This window comes from Phoxinus phoxinus, assembly GCF_949152265.1.
Source record: "Phoxinus phoxinus genome assembly, chromosome: 11".
NCBI lineage: Eukaryota > Metazoa > Chordata > Actinopteri > Cypriniformes > Leuciscidae > Phoxinus > Phoxinus phoxinus.
The window spans coordinates 11,664,199-11,681,535 of NC_136886.1; the positions used below are offsets into that span (position 1 = coordinate 11,664,199).

The 17,337-nt window shown below is 38.3% G+C and overlaps 3 protein-coding genes across 5 annotated transcripts in view; 2 read left to right on the forward strand and 1 right to left on the reverse strand.

Annotated features, from left to right (window-relative positions):
* The window catches only part of gabrb3 (gamma-aminobutyric acid type A receptor subunit beta3), a 66,708-nt gene extending 64,908 nt beyond the window's left edge, over window positions 1-1,800 (reverse strand). For 2 of the 3 annotated variants that reach the window (XM_079628818.1, XM_079628816.1), the window contains exon 1: window positions 1,264-1,790. In XM_079628818.1, coding sequence (XP_079484944.1) covers window positions 1,264-1,358 — 95 coding nt within the window. In that variant the 5' untranslated portion in view covers window positions 1,359-1,790. Of the gene's footprint in view, window positions 1-1,263 lie in introns of all 3 variants that reach the window. The other variant, XM_079628815.1, reaches the window with a different exon arrangement.
* gabra5 (gamma-aminobutyric acid type A receptor subunit alpha5) overlaps window positions 1-13,045 on the forward strand; it is a 30,769-nt gene extending 17,724 nt beyond the window's left edge. Inside the window, 4 exon segments of the mRNA XM_079628821.1 lie at window positions 2,794-2,946; window positions 6,453-6,583; window positions 6,585-6,665; window positions 10,962-13,045. Coding sequence (XP_079484947.1) covers window positions 2,794-2,946; window positions 6,453-6,583; window positions 6,585-6,665; window positions 10,962-11,255 — 659 coding nt within the window. The 3' untranslated portion in view covers window positions 11,256-13,045.
* A 2,197-nt stretch (window positions 13,046-15,242) lies between these two features.
* The window catches only part of gabrg3 (gamma-aminobutyric acid type A receptor subunit gamma3), a 106,364-nt gene continuing 104,269 nt past the window's right edge, over window positions 15,243-17,337 (forward strand). Inside the window, exon 1 of the mRNA XM_079628822.1 lies at window positions 15,243-16,532. Within this exon, the coding sequence (XP_079484948.1) occupies window positions 16,480-16,532 (53 nt within the window). The 5' untranslated portion in view covers window positions 15,243-16,479. The remainder of the gene's footprint in view (window positions 16,533-17,337) is intronic.

Genomic DNA, 17,337 nt, shown 5'->3' on the forward strand with positions numbered 1-17,337 from the left:
CTAACCTGTTGCATCTCATGGATTATTTTCCGGAACATAATGTGTTGCATCACACCCTTTCAGTTTTATTCTTCTACTCCGTGTGACGTCGTCTCTTTTAAATAAAATGATAGCTATAGTGATTATAGCTTTTTCAAATCAAGCTGGATGACAAATGATGATGAGGATTTCAGTACACCTCCCACTCATGGCCAGCTGTCTCTAGGACCAGCGTGAGTACAGGAAGAGATGAAGATAGAGAGGGAGGGGAAAAAACAACACTTATCCTGAGCCATTGGGTCTGGAGGGTTAATCCTCATGCCTACCCATCAGTTGTGCTTTTACCATGTGACGTCGGTCAGCCGCCATTGGCTCAAGCCGGCAAGAGACACATGGGAGCCGAACTAGGGGGAGAAGGGGGCATAGGCGGCATCCGCTTAATTCGGTTATGTAAAGAGGACTTGTAATGCACTCATATCATTGCTGCCTCTAGCTTTGTAATCATTAAGCATGGGGGAGGGAGTCGGGGGCTTCCCCTTGTTCCGCCTTTATGGATGTACATATATGGATAACCGTGCTGAGCTGGCGTCCATTCATATTCAATAAGACATTATCGTACTTTGATCGCGAGCTAGGAAAACACTATCCACTGCGCTGACCATGTCACGTTTTGAGCCGTGCTGAACCATCTCTCTTTCTCACTGTGATTGATTTACACATTAAAGTACGCCAGCTGTCATCAGGTAGCCAAAAGCTTTTTTAGAAACAAGCTTACAGGCCATGGCCTTCCTTTCTGGGAGATCCTCCTCCTCCCCCCCCCTTCTGATTTTTGTCCTGGCTGACTTGCAGGATAAAGGTCAGCTGGTCATTACTGTTGCTAATCTGAGGTGCAAACCTCTTTACAAAGTCAGAAATAGATTCACCAGTACTTCATATCATGAGCGCAGGGTCATTAGCTCAACTTAGAAAACCCGGTGGAGAAGAAAGAAAGCGCAAAGGAGGGAGAAAAAAAAAGACTTTCTAGAGTCTGCCATACAGGGATGAAATTATTTCTGGTGGAAATGTCAACATTCAATCACATGGCCCACACTGTAAAGACATCCAGATAACCTGTCACCTTTTATTAATAAGAACTTCCATCCAGAAAATAGCACCTGTCCTTCCCAACTGTTTCAAATTGATTTAGAAGCTGACCCCTTCAGATGCTCATCTGTTCCTGTCGACTTTCAATGCTATGTTTTTTTTTTTGTTTGTTTTTGAAGCTTAGAAAAGCAGACCACTCACCAGTTGACCAGCATGGCAGCGTTGTTCTCCGCTATGAATGGGAGTTCTCCATAAACACTCCAAAAACTTAGCAGTAAAATCCACCACAGTCGCATGTTGGCAGCTCTCAGAAGATTCCCACCCAGCAGGGCACATCCAAGGCGCAATATCTGAAATGGGGCGCTGCCAGTTGTGCTTTCTTCCCTGTCATTGAAATAAAGGGGCGATCGAGCCGAAGGGGATGCGGTGAGCCCCTCGTGATGAGGACATCTTTGCCCCCAGGGCCCTCACGATGTTCAAAGTTTTCCTTGACTTCCAAGGCTCAACAGCTTGTCGTGCTCTTCATCTGATCCACTTGATCTATCCCCTCTGATTCCGACTAGATTTAGCGTTTTCGCTGTGTTGTTTTCACTCTTCTGTTGTTCCCTCACTCTCTTTCTGCGTGCTATATCCTAAACGCGGATGGCCTGGCCTGACAGAATGGATGGAGCTATTGAAAGAGCGAGAGACAGACGTGTGACAGACAGTGCGTGTGTGTGTGTGTGTGTGTGTGTGTGTGAGAGAGAGAGAGAGAGAGAGAGAGAGAGAGAGAGAGAGAGAGAGAGAGAGAGAGAGAGAGAGAGAGAGAGAGAGAGAGAGAGAGAGAGAGAGCCTACAGGATGCAGATTGTGACAAGGGATTAGTGGGACACAAAAATCCGATTTTACCAGGAGAAAGCAGCAGTCATCAGTGGATTTTCTATAGTTTATAGTTCAGACTGTGTGGCTCAAAAGGATTTTTTTTTTTTTTTCAAAAAAGCTGTGGCTCAAAAGGATTTTTTTTTTTTTTTCAAAAAAGCTTCAAATTCAATCTTCGCTTGGTTAACAGGATATATTGTTTTTTTCACTCTTTATTCTCTTTTCTATTCTAGTTAATGATTTACCTCACCATGTTCCCGAGCACAGTTTGACAGCTCTTAAACACCATAAATGTCACTTTTATTTAGATGATTCTATCCTTTCCATACTGGTGATTTATGCCGTTTTTATTCATTTAAAGGTATTTATTTTCATGTTTTTTTTTTTTTTTTTTTTTACTAAAACACAGTCAAATCATCTTTGTGGTCAGACATTACAGAAACTGTCCACTATTTGGTGCTAATGAGACCAACAACGAGGAAGTCAAAGTGCTTCCCTATAAGAATACTGACAGTACTGTTGGAAAATTCCATAATCGCATCACTTCCCAATTGTTTTGATTTGCCTCATATTATTATGTCTCTATCTTCCCTTGACTTGGCTCTCTCTCTCTATCTCTATCTCTCTCTCTCTCTCTCTCTCTCTCTCTCTCTCTCTCTCTCTCTCTCTCTCTCTCTCTCTCTCTCTCTTTTTCTCATTTTCTTTTTAAACCTCTCAGCTGGTTTGCACTTATCCCCCCAAGAGTTTAATCACACTCTATCCCTCCCTCTCTTAGTCCCTTTGTTTCTTCTCTTACTTATTTTTCCATTACTGTTTTCGATTCTCATCCTTTCTCTCATTTCATTCTTCTTCTGTTTCATTGTTCCCCCTGCAGGTCAATACACAGTCATGATGGCCCATTTCTACCTGAAGAGGAAGATCGGTTACTTTGTGATTCAGACTTACATGCCCTGCTTCATGACTGTCATTCTGTCCCAAGTCTCATTCTGGCTCAACCGTGAATCTGTCCCTGCCAGGACTGTCTTCGGTCAGTGCTTCCTTCTAACATTTTTTTGTTTTGTTTTGTGGAAATTCAGATTTATACAGATTTCTTTTTTTAATCTACATCAATCGGTTCGCCCCCTCATGGAAGCTGCCACGTTGAGATCACGTTGAGGTTTTGTAATTAATATATATATATATATATTTCTTCATAGTTTTAAATTGTTTTCCTTTTTTCTTTTTCTTTTGTTGTTGAAATTTCAGTACTTCAACTTATTTAATTTAATTTTCAGTTTCTAATTTTTATAATTTATCATTTTAAATTAATATTTACAACTTATAATCTTAGATTTTATATATATATATATATATATAATCTTTTTCTTTTCTTTTTTTTATATAGTTTAAGTTTTAGTTAACATTAACCTGCTGTTAGCCCTGCTGGTTGATGGTGTAAATTCACCATCTGATTGTGGACGCAAAAAGCATCTTTCTTTATTGAGAAATCCCAAATTAACCGTATAATGTTTATAGCTTCGGTGATTTGCATGAAAAGTTGAGAAAATGCTCATGTTAATGCTAATAGCTTTCTCCAGTTATAGATCTCTAAGACTGATTTTTTTGTTTTGTTTTTTTTTTACTGTTTTTCTCGATTGTTTAGACACATTTTCTGAAAGCATGCCTCATATTCTCAGAACTCTACACACAAATCAAAAAACACACACACAATGGGCAAAACCCCTCAATTCTCCTGCAAAATGAAACTTTACATTCAAAACAATGTTATTTCTTCTCAAAATGGTATTTTGCTTTCAAATGACACACACAAACCATCATATGAATAGACATTTATAAGAACCAGTTGAACACTGATGTGCTCCATGTAAAACACTATGATGAATGGAAAACATTTCTTCTCCATTCATCATAATGACTTAGGCGGCCTTTTTTTGTTCAGTGTTACACTTACCACAGACAGTACTGTACATACATAAGTGTGTTGTAAAATATTTGAGAATATTGTTTTTATAGTCAGAACACACAAATACACGGTAACAAATATATTTTATTTTTCCCACAAAAACAATGTACACAGTGTACATCCCAACCAACACCGTTACACATACAGTGGTCTACATACAAAACAACAGAAGAATTTACTGTATAAAGTTACAGTAAAAGAAAAATCCAATGTTGGCATCCATTGCTCCATTGAAGAGCTCACCTGTTGCCCTTTTATGCTAAAGCTCTGATTGCTAATTGTAAAACTGTGTGACGGGTGTTTTGCCCGTGTGATGAGTCGGTGTACATATTTGAATGGGAGTGTGTTCCTTGTGAAAACAAGAGATTTTCTGCATGAAAATTGTGCCAAATGCAGAGTTTTGTGTAGTGTTTTGAGAAAAAGTGTGTTTTAGAACTGCAATTTGAGTGTAAAGCAGGAATTGTGCTTGTAGTTTAGCAGAATTGGTTCAAGGGGTTGGCGAATGAGTTACATGTTGTGGTCATTGTGTCTCAGGTACCAGTATTTGTGTGTAAACAATTGAGAAAAACTGTAAAAAGAAAGTTGTTATTCTACACAGACCGGCCCTCCCATCTAATAAGTGAATCCAAATATAGCCTTATAGTAGCTTTTGTGATTTCTTAAAAATGTATGCAAAAGCTTATTTTAAAAGATTATAGATCTTTTACATAAAAACACACACTGATTGCACCTTTAAAAACTCATTAGTGTACTTCATAGCATCAGATATTTACTCCCCCAGGCCTGACTGTATGCAGAGCATCTTTTATAACTATATTCCCTTTTCAGTCATCTTTCACTCAGCATATATGGATTCTTAGCTGTTGCTCCTTTTGGCCATCAGTTAATGTTTTGCTTACATCGATAATTCTCATCAAAATGGAAATCAGAATTGACTGATTCAATCAGAGGGAATGAAGAACTAATCCACTTTCTGAATTCACACCGCCATTTCCATTTAATTCTGAGGCCTTGAATTGTATCTTGGCAATAATCAGCAATAATAAGCGAGCAGACAGTCCACAAGGAATATGTGCCCACGTAAACAGCATCTCATGACTGGCCAACAAAGGATACATCAAAACGGAACACTTTCTCACACACATATACAAATACCCATGAACAGAGGTTTAAAGACCCGCTCACTGACATCGCACATGTGACAGTATTTTATTTGCATAGCCCGAGGCTGAGAAATCCCAGAGCCAATGCCTAAGAGACTGTAGTACCATAGCTATTTATGTCTAAAAGTCTCTGTGTCCACTGCCTGGGGCGATCTGCAGATCTCCCTCTGACAGGGACAGAACACCTCTGCTCCTTCAGCAATTCTCCAGAACTATTCTCAGGTGCTTTGCATAAAGAATTATTAATGAGACTGTCACTCTAAGGGTATGTTTGAAATTAAAACCAGTTATATTTGAACTGCATTGATGCTGTGTTTGACCTTTAATTGCTACCTATTGTAGTTTTTATTTTTCTTTGATAGAATAAACTCCATTTCTGGAAATGAAATGATCTTAATGTCAGTATTCCCCGCTGGTTTGGTTTGTTTTGTTTTGGTGTTAAGATGAGTTTATGATTCATGAACCAATATTCATGCAAATTATTTTAAAATTAAAAGAATTATGTTGGATGAAAGACTAAATTTCCCCACTCACTGGTAGTGGCATTCACAAAATGAATAAAAAGATTTTTATGGATTACAGTTATCATTTTTGGCATACAAATCTTTTTATTTTCAAAAGCATTGCATGCCTTGCATGAATAAGTTACAGTTGAACACTTATACATTTAAAAAAATAAATGATAGTCTTACAATTATATATTTTAAACTTTTGCTAACTGCAAACTTTAAGAATTAGATTATATTCCATTATATTTTTTTATTTACACTACTGGTCAAAATTTTGGCATAATTTCCATTTTTTATGTTTTTGAAAGAAGTCTCATGTTCATCAACGGCATTTATTCAAAAATACAGTAAGACTGTAAAAATATTATTACAATCTTAAACAACTGTTTTCTTTTTTGCTTATTCGGTTTCTATTTGTGTGATGGCAAAGCTGAATTTTCAGCAGCCATTACTTCACAGGATTCTTCAGAAATAACTCGAATATGCTGATTTGGTGCTCAATCAAGAATTATTTTTAACATAAATGTCTATAAATGTAATGTTTTCTTGCAGAATAAATTTATTTATTTATTTTATATTATTTATTTATATTTTAAAAAATAATTTCTTATCTCAATGGTATTATATCATGGTTTTCTCAAAAATATTAAGCAGCAAAAAAAAAATTCAACAATGATTTTAATAAGAAATGTTTTTTTTTGTAACACCAAATCAGCATGTTAGAATGATTTCTGAAAGGATCATGTAACAATGAAGACCAGAGTATGACATAATACACTTCTTTCAAAAACATTTAAAAAAAACATTGTTCCAAAAATTTGACCGGTGGTGTATTTATTTTGCTGTAGAGAACTCGTATCTTATAGTATTCTTAATATCTGTGTTTGATCCTCGACAGGTGTGACCACAGTGTTGACCATGACCACCCTCAGCATCAGCGCACGCAACTCTCTTCCCAAAGTGGCGTATGCCACCGCCATGGATTGGTTCATCGCTGTTTGCTATGCCTTTGTGTTTTCAGCGCTTATTAGAGTTTGCCACAGTCAACTACTTTACCAAACGCAGCTGGGCATGGGATGGAAAGAAGGCATTGGAAGCCCAGCAGCCTAAAGTAAGTTAGTATGTGTTTGAGTGTTTGTGCATATGTGATGTTCAATCTCAGAAAGTGTATTTTATGAGTGCAATGGCATAACATGTCAGTTCAGTTCTGTTTGACGTGAAGGTTGCAATACATTGCATCCCTCGAAACGGTTATATAATGTGCTTTTTCTAATTGTTTCGAGACACACAAACAGCTTGAGAGTGCTCAGTCACAACATTTCAGAGAGTGACACTAACTCATGTCAACGGCTTTATTAGACGTGCTGCATTTGTGTTAGCTGCTGATGGATGTCACATTTTTAAACTCTACAGGATGATTTTTTAGCCTTTACCCAGAATGCCCTTCAGACCAGCCACCTCATTGAAATTTCTGAGAGCTGCTTGTTTGATGTACATGTAAATGCCAGGTTTCCTCTTATGCAAGATCCATTTTCACCCAGGTGGTCATTTTTCATTCACACTGAACAAACAGAATTCAAAAAGCGGTCCGTGCACATGTCACTGTGGTGAGTGTGTTAGTAAAGGCTCTACAGTTAGACCTCTGAAGGTCAGATTTGGACCTCCAGCACAGCTTTCTTAAATGTCACCCTCGCTTTTTTTTTATTAAACACCAGCTTATTCCTCCTCTCCTGCTGAGGAGTCTTTCTAAAAGCCCAAAACCACTGCTGTGGGGGTCCTTCTTTAGGCAAGAGCAGTAAATGATGTAGTCAAAAGCCTATTCGTTATTGGCATTATAGTTTATATTTATACACACATTTGATAAAAAAAATACAGTAAAAACGATCATTTTGTGAAAAATTATTACAACTTAAAATAACTTTTTATTTTCTATTTTAATCCATTTTAAAATGTGTCTCATGTTTCCTTTTGAAGTGGAACTTCGATGCTGCACCTTGGTGTTGATGCTATAGGGAACACCCTCATGTAACTAAACGCAGCAAAGGCTTTAGAAAGTGCTGTGTACAGCACACAAATTGCTGTGTGCTGTGTAAAATTTTATTTTATTTGTTATCTGTAGACTCATTGGACTCTGTGATGCTTCTACTCTTAAATTTAAGCACTGCTTTTGATACCATTGACCACAAAATCCTTATCTCACGCCTTGAACAATATGTGGGTATTAAAGGTTGTGCTCTGGACTGGTTTAAATCATATCTTGATGATAGATCTTTCTCTGTTTATCTCAAAGGTTTTTCTTCATCCAGCTGTGCCTTGAATTTTGGAGTTCCTCAAGGCTCTATTTTGGCTCCTGTTTTGTTCTCGCTATAAATACTTCCTTTGGGGTTAATTTTTACCAAGCATGGGGTGTCAATTCATTTCAATGCTGATGACACCCACATGTATCTGCCCTTGAAGCATAATGATAAAACCGGCTTAAGATCCTTAGTTGCGTGTCTGTCTGACATTAAGTCTTGGTTTTCTTAAAAAAAATTGTATCTCAATGAGAACAAAACAGAGGTCATTTTCAAAAATTTCTAAAGACACATCTTTTTGCCACCTGACCAATTAATACTAGGAGTTGACTATTCTATTTGTTTTTCTGATTAAAAAAACCTTGTGATGTTTTAACTGTACTAGACTAACTGAGACTTGTTACAGCTCTTGTACACTGTTGCCCTCTTGCTGGTCTGATTGCTTCTATTGTTCTCCTCAGTTGTAAGTCGCTTTGAATAATTTACACAGGGATTGAATAGTTTCCCTTTTTTTAAAGAAAACAAAGCAGAACCGCTCTCTCTGTCGCGCTAAGAGTAGTAAAAAGAAATGTATGCATGCTGGCACATTCATGCATTCGGCAAGGTGTCGGAAAGCAGTCACATGTCTGAGGACATCCAGTTCTTTTCACCTGCTCCATCTAGACAGGTGCCACCTTGGGGTTGATGCAGGTTTAGTGGAGTTATGTGGGTAGTAGAGCATCCCTGTACTCCGTTTACCTCCCTCCCCAACTATTGTTGGGTCTTGAAGTAGGGATATTGCTCCCCTTTGTTGTTTTTTTGTCTCTTTAGTATCCGTGTTGAGAATGCTGATCAGTAGAAGTCGGGGGCACCCCTCCTTGTTATCTGTTGCATGCATATCTCTACCCTGCATGCTCCCTTTGGTAGGCTGCTCCCTTAGAGCCTCTCGGGCAGTATTGCTAAGGTGATACGAGGCATACTTTAACACAGCTGAGGCTATGTTGTGTATCTCCGCTTATAGCTCTGCTCTTGGGGATTTGGGCTGGGTCTTGGCACCCCTTCAGCATAGCATAGTGGTTATTGATTCATCATATCGTTAACACCAAGACACAGTTAAAGTTTCTTTCCAAAAGGAAACATCTCAGGTAGCATATGCAACCAATTTCCCTGAGTTAGGAGGAACGAGTCTCATTGCCATGACTCAGGCTTGCCTGCACTTCTCCTTCAGACAATAGAGTTGATTATATGTAATACACCTTTTTATACTGACAGGCTTTCCAATGAATATTGAAGTGTGGTTAAACACATGTTTCAGACACTGGTCGGTCACGCATTCCCTATAACACCAACACTAAGACGCAGTGTCTTGTTCCCCATCTCAAGGACCCTGGTTGCATACACATCCTGAGACGATCCTTCAGAAATAATTCTAATATGCTGATTTGATGCTTAAGAAACATCTCTTCTTATTATCAGTATTGAAAACAGTTGTGCTGTTTAATATTTTTGTGTAAAGCGTTATATATTTTTCAGCATTCTTTGATGAATAAAAAGTTCAAAAGAACAGCATTTATTTGAAATATAAAAATTCTGATTTAGAATTTTGTAACAATTTAGTCTTTACCATCACTTTTGATCAATTTAATATATCCTTGCTGAATTAACAGTATTTAAATGTACAGTAAAAGTTTTTTTTTTTAAACGTTGTTGGAAAGTTGGTCTGACCGAGCAATAAACGTGTAGCCAATCAACATTAGGGGGCGTATGATGGTGGAGGAGAAAGAGTGAGCAAGAAGGAGATTTGAAGAAATACTGTTGAAAGAGAGATCTGCTATGATAAATAGACATCCACTCTTGCATTGCGTGTGTAACAGAGGCCAGCTAGTGACAGCAGAATAGAGAAGCCGGTGTTTAATGTCCTTTTTAGCGTGCCGGTATCACATGCCGGCGATCGGGTTCGAGACCAGCTCGGAGCTAGGCGGTTATGTGCGGGCTGTAAAGTGTTTGTGAATTTTGGAGGCAGAGCAATAAAGAGAGGGGGTGGGTTTGTTTGGGTTGATTTAAAAAAATCTACAGTGTTCAACAACGTTTTTGAAAAATTGCTTACTCTACCTTTAATGAACGGTAGTGTGTGTGTGTAGTGTATACCGGTATGTGTGTTCTGAATTCTTTATAGCAATTTTGTTGTTATTCAACAAAATTAAAATTATTCAATGAAAATCTGTCTTTCCAGTGAGCTGTTAACTGCTGTGACCAGATCATAAAATCTGAGTTGAAATCGAGAATGGATATTTCCAATTTGATCCAGTTCATGTATTGTAAACTGGATTAAATGGTTAATTGAAAAGACTTGTTTTCAAATCAGGCATCACTACTTCTCTCACGAACTTGACATAAATTTTGGTCTGTTCTTTAGCTTTCGTTTGGCTTCAGAAGCCTTGTAATACATCACATTTGGCTTGATTGGACTATTTTAATGGTGCTTTTGCATATCTTTTAAGCTTTAAAGCTCTATTCCTTTAAGCCAAGATAGTAAAGTAAAAAGGCTTTCTATAAGCAACTCAATGCTTTTGTCCACTGGCATTGTGACAGATTACCTTTGCCCACCTGAAAGTACTGGATACATATGAAGTACAGCAGGATTTTTAGAGCTGTAACCACATCCTCTCTTCAATCTAAAGTAATTATAGTAATTGTGGAGAAAAATCCTTGAAAGCATGATAACTTCTGTAGATTAATATTTGCCCAATGTCTCACTGATTGAGAACAGAATATTACTGTGATAAACTAAATGGCATTTTACTTTAAAAACTGCCTCAAAGTCACTTGTTCATCTCTTGGGTAAATCAAGTTCAATCTACTGTCTGAACCACAGTCTCGACTGCTCCATTATTATGCTGTTGCTTTTATTAATTAATTTCTTCTGCTGGCCCTGCAGAGGCCATTGTTTAATGTTCTGAGTCAGATCTCTTTTAACCCTGGCTGTATTTCACCTTTAATTAGAAGTGTACGACCTTCAAACTGGTTCATTATCTGGGCTTTCTCCAAACAGATAGTTAGCAGCTTCATTCTTACACTGACAATCTTGTTTAAAATCTCTAAAAATATCTTCTCCTCACCTTTCTCAACCACAGAAAAAAGACCCACTGGCGCTCTCCAAGAAGCCGAACAATGCCTGCTCATCTGGAGTTAACTTCACCCCCAACATCACAAAGGATGCGGCTATCTCCACCATCTCCAACAGCACCACTGTTCAGTTGAAGAGCGCTGAGACCAAGCCCGCAATGGACCCCAAAAAGACCTACAACAGCGTCAGCAAAATTGACAAGATGTCCCGGATAGTGTTCCCGGTCCTCTTTGGGACTTTTAACTTGGTCTACTGGGCCACATACCTCAACAGGGAACCGGTGATTAAAGGTGCCGTTTAACCCACACAAAATACCCGACGCCACCGCAACATTCCCTTCACGGCCTCTTTTTCTTCTCCACTTCAGTATTCAGCAACATGCTATCATCGCTGAAAATTATGACGAGCACTCATTTACTGCACCTCTCACTTCGCTAAGGAGTGCTCTTCTTGCATTTCTTTCCTGATATCATAAATTGCATGGGAATATAATTGCCATATTTGCCTTGACTTCTTATTTTATATTTCCGTGGTTTCCACTGGTTATTGCATTCATCCTACAATGAAATGAGTGCCATACAAGCTACCATTTAATTCATGAAAAGTTTCCAAAGGACCTGAACAAAAATTAATGCGTTTGGCATCAACATTTATCACAGACTAAAAAATGATTTATGAAAAGAAGTACAGCAAGGCCAAATGCTATGCAAAAACCGTTTTCTACTACGTTGTAATGGGTAATTGCTTATAATGAAACCCTTGCTTTGTATTAATGGACTTGAGGCTTCTCTACTTAAAGTTTAATAGCTTTAGCATCAGTGGTGTAAGGCAGGCAGATGCTATGCTATGTTTTTAGCCATGCTAAAAATGTTGCCTTCTGAGGGATTACTTCATACGAGTACTCGGGAATGTCCCACGATTACTGATTTCACTTTCATTTGTCATTTTTTTCTAAGCTTTGAAGTAGCTCAATAGAATTGTGCACCTTAGGCAGCTTTTCACACTTAAGACCAAGATATTCTACAAGGTGAACAAGGTTGGGTTGCAGCTAAGACTTTCAAATCATTTGTACATAGCTTGTGTATGCTTTGCTTTTAATGTAGATGCGGCTTAACATTAGTGAGGAAGAGCTGAAAATGGTTCTGCTACGCTCTAATGTGCAGCCAAAGCGACATGATTGGGAGCTAGCTTGCTGATGGTGAAAACGCAGATTGTGTTGTGAAATACTGTAGGCTTTTACAGAATATGCCATTTCTTTACAGTTAATAGTTTTTAACTTGGCTTTTCATGCTGTTTAGGTGGCAGCCATTTTCTTACTTTTCTCCGTGTTGTAAATTGGTCAGTGGGTTTTGAGGTTAGAACGAGTCAGCAAAAGCCTTACATGTTGACACCTAGCGATATTTTTTGCATTACCAAGACTAATGTGAAATGATCAGGTAAAAAGTTCTGAAAACGAAATGAAAAAAACATTTACATAGAATAATGAATACTTTTTTCAGATTCTCAAAATGTGAAGACGGGGAAAAAAAGACAGAAAGAAGGTCAGACACACAGTAGAAAGGTGGAACCTACTGTTGTCAAGCATGTTAAAATGGAAATGTCACACCATAATGCCATTTCTGGCCTTCAACTGAAACGCATGGCTACTTACTTGGGGAATTACATGGGGGAGAACAATGACCTTGTTACTGCGAAAATGTGACTCGGGAAGATTTGGTTTTTATCCTGTAATCATTCTATTCTGAACTTGTTACATGGAAGTGAGACGGCACAATGAACTAAGTGACCCAATGGATGATGTGTAGCTCATTAAGAGGCCAACTAAGAGCCATTAAGCTCCTCTCTTCTGTATGCCACTCAGGCCTGTAGGAGAATGAATCATGAAAAGTGTTCAAGTGAGTCAGTAATGTGCCCTTTTACAACAATGGATGTTTCCAGAAATGTACAGCTGTTCCTCAAAGCATACATGTCTGAAGCAATAAATTCTGCCTGATATGTTTCTTGACCAAGTTCTGTGATTACTTCTGTTCAAAGACATTTCTCATGCAATCTTCAGAATTAACCTGACCTAGAATGTTTGTGACCTTACAAGGACATTTTTCCCACATCGATGAGCTCAGTTAAAGGAACGAAGATCAAAAAGGACTTTATTTACATCAAAGATAGTATGCTGCTCGTTTGTGCTGGACCATGTGCTATGTAGGGGTTTTATGTGTATTGGGTCCATGGCTGCTATTCACAGGATCATGGCAATAAGACTGTGCACATGAAGCTTAGCATGATGTTTTCCTAATGGAACAGTTACTGCAGAAGCCACTGTAACTGGAAGAAGGATTCTTCCTGGGATTACTCCTGGGATTATACAAAACACACACACACACACACTCATGCGTGCGTGTGCACACACACACATACACTGGTATTCCTATCATTATGGGGACATTCCATAAGCGTAATTGTTTTTATACTTATACTGTATAACTGTATATACCCCCCTACACTAACCCTACCCCTAAACCCTCTGCATTTTTAGATTTTCAACAAAAAAACATCATTCTGTATGATTTATAAACTTGTTTTCTCATGGGGACATTAAAAATGTGGAGACTTTTGGTCCCCATAATGTATGAATTACACATACGCACACTCAAACACAAGCAAACAAGCATGGATGGATGGAGGATGCGGAATCCTTCCTCTGGTCCTGTGTGCCGGCAACATCTGGCCCACATCTGTTTGAGAAGGATTTAGCTTCACTTAAGTTGCTTTTTCCAACCAGTGCTTCTATACATAGTACAAAATTAAACCAGCACCAGTGCAACCAAGTGACTGCATTTTTGCATTGCGAGTGCTACTAGCATATTGCCGGACACTGGCAGCTGTGCTCAGTGTGTGATGTCCTGTACATAGTGCAAAGAATATACAAATTAAATTTGTGTATTCTACGCATTTACGTTTTTGTCACCATTCTTAAGTAAGCTTTATGAATGTTAAACTATGCTGTTACTTTGTTTCAGAGTCACACTGACGTTCATTTGACATGTCACAGTCTTGTTGGGGGCTCACAGAAAGACTTTACTTCATTTTATTACATGTAAGGCAAGTGTAAGCCACTCCAATATACTAAATTCATCCCTCACACAATAATGCACAGCATGCCAATGGACTTTAAACCTTTAATCCCCTGAGTGGCGGAGTGAGAGCTTGGATTCATATTCCTGGTGCCGGACCGGAATTCCGCAAGTGTAGAGTTTAGAAGCTGTCACTAAGATATGTCATTACAGATTTATGTTTGTATTGTGGATAGATACCCAGTTGCTTTCATTTTATTATTAAGAAGAAGAAAAAAACATAGATTGCATATCCTAAAGCTGAAAATGCATTTTCTTATTAAAAAGGGTTTGGTTATGTCACTATTTTGATTTAATCTATTGTGCAGAGATGACAGCTGAAAACCATTTAAAGTGGTAGTGGCATGATTGTTAACATGGAATACATTTCAAAGTGACAGACAACATATTGACCATCCACACTTGAAGCATAGAGATGTCACAAATGGCAATGATTTAAAAGCATAGTATTCAAAACAGTTGTACACTGTAATATTTGCCTCATTATTGTCATAATGTATTTGTTTTCATTCCATCCATTTTACTATCAATGGGTTTTTTTTTCTAATTGATTTTAATAATTTTGCTTTTACAGGCTTTTGTTGTGCATTTGTTTCCTTAAATCCAAAGTGGTCTAAAAAGTGCACGTTTGTTTTCACTAGAAGGTTTGGCACTCAATAATTAAGTCGTCAATCCTAGTGAGTTTCCCTGTGGTTAGCTGCACTCCTTTTTTTGTTCTCCCACTAAGTTTGGTTTAGTATCCTATGTATGGTTTAACTGTGTGCTGCACTTCCAATCTGCATTACTGTAATCAGCCACAAGAGGATAGTCTATCATGCATTTGAACTGCCCGAGTTCATGCTCTCACTAACCCAAAAAGGGAGACACGACACCGTCATAAGAACTTGAAAACAAAGCGAATTAGCTCGACATGTAGTTTGATTATTATTAAAGATGAAGTGTGTCATTTATTATATGTTAAACACTTTATCCAATATTTAGAGACACTTATAAGTAAGGCATTTTAGGCTGATGTTTCTACTAAATTGCTTTGTGGTGCTACCAAACTTTCGATCCCGACAAAGCACGTCATATAGACTCGACCAATGGCGTGTGTTTGGGCCGGTCGATGTGTTTGCCGACCAATGGCAAACGGAGGGGGAGTGCGCGAGGAAACCTGTTTGAAACAATCGCCATTTTTTTTAATTGTTGTTCGACGCAAGAGGGGGGGAAAAAACACTTCAGCCGGAATGGAACTCGTTATTTATTTATTTATTAGTATTTGATGAAATGTCACAAAATACTTATTCTAGTCTAAATAATCAAAAGTTGAATCGCCTTTGGCGTTTTTAAAGCGTACCACATATACTGAACTTTCTAGAGAGAAGTCAGGAAAAAATCTCACAACACGCAGAGCAAAGCCAGAGAGAAAGGGCTTGTTTTTTTCCAAAGTGCGTGGGCGACTGGGAGCTGCCTGTGGTGATAAATGTCGGCGCTGTCTCTCAAATATTACTGCCTATGTGCACCTGCTCATACAGACACAACAATGCGAGGACAAAGTATGGATAGACATTTCTCCAGCTTTAAAGGTTAAATTAGCAGCAGTAGTTATGTATATCCGAGTCAGATAGTAAAAGAAAGAAATAAAGAATGACATTTCACATGCAATAATATTACAGAAAACTGCATATTTATGCCAGAAACATCAGAATGTATACAGTGCGATGCAGTGAATAATACGCTTTAATAATTAATTCGACTCTAAATTGGATGATGACATTTTCTACACCCTCAATCTTGCTCTATTATCGGGTTAATCGCGCTGCGATCAATGCACGTGCAAAGTAATTGCAGCAATTATGCGCTAATTTTCATTTCGAACACATAGTCCGCGCGGTAATCATTTACCTAGCTGATACTGTAAACAGCCGCTTCTGAATGTCTCTCCTCGAAGCATTCTGACGCTGAAAATATCAGATGCACCCGAAGATGATCTCTCAAGTTCCGCTGAAGCGTCTGGGAAAGCAGACTTTTTTTTCATGACGTAATTTGGAGAAACTAACGGATGCGTTCGAGGTTTGAAGGTGTCCACTTTGTAAGTTTGCGCTCTGCCTCTGTGTGAACGTCAGTATGTGTATCTGGTGGTGCAATCTAAGGCAGCGCAACTTCAAGGAGCAGGAGGGGCTCTCCTATTATTTGATCTCGCTAATTGCCAATGCAAGTGAACTTTAAGCACCGGACACTAAGCCGAGGAGGTCTTACCGTTCCCGTTGGACTATAACCTAGACTACTCGCCACTGTTTTAATTGAAGCTGGAAGAAAAAAGGCTGCAGCTCTGTCACTATTTTTTTTTCTTCTTAGAAGAGTCTCCGTGCAGTGTGCCACATTCAACACGGAGTCAATCTCACCTAAAACATGTCCACCAAATTGTTCCTCTACTTCTTACTTCTGTCAGTGTTTCGTGCATGGTAAGTGACGTTGCTACCCTTTGTCTTGACATGCATTAATTGTTCATAAGGGTAATTATGTTTATCCGTAGAAGATTTCTTCTGCATGGTCTAGCCTGATGCCACATAATATCACCAATCTTGCGATGAAGATGTGATGCACGCACTGATCATCTAAGTTTAACAATAAGTCTTTTGATTTGTGCTTTTTAAGAAGTTCAAAATACTTTGTATTTATTTATTTCAATCTTTGTGTAGGGTGGTGGTGTTTTTTTTTTTTTTTGTCAGCGCTTTTGTAAGACTTAACTGTCATGTATTCAAACAGCATCTCTGTGGTTGTTATCTGTTAGATTGTTTTTTGCCTGGGTTTCCTGATAACATAGAAAATTATGTATTAAAATGATTTTAGCTAACGTTACCGTCGTAGCCTACGTTATTTTACGGTTGAAAGAACGCATGCGTTCGTCGTTACCGGAGCTGTCAGTTCCAAAGGTGCTGAACTAAGTGTGTCCAAAAGTTTGTATTCCTATCCAGAAAATAGCATGAAATTGGAAACCGTGAAAAATTGCATGCTATTTTGTTGAGGTTCTGCAAGTTGTTAAAAACTTCTGAAATAAATTATAGAAATGATAATGGCTTTGGTAGGAATGGTCTCAACTTGTGATGAATAATTCGCACGAGATGGGAATCGTAGGCTAGCCTACATCTTGTGTCTATGTGACTATGTCTCTGTTATACAGACTACCAAAGGCTACTGGAGCAGATTTGAACCTGCCCTTGAAGGAGAAAGAGAGAGTCACTCAAATGTCCTTTGTTAACATTGATG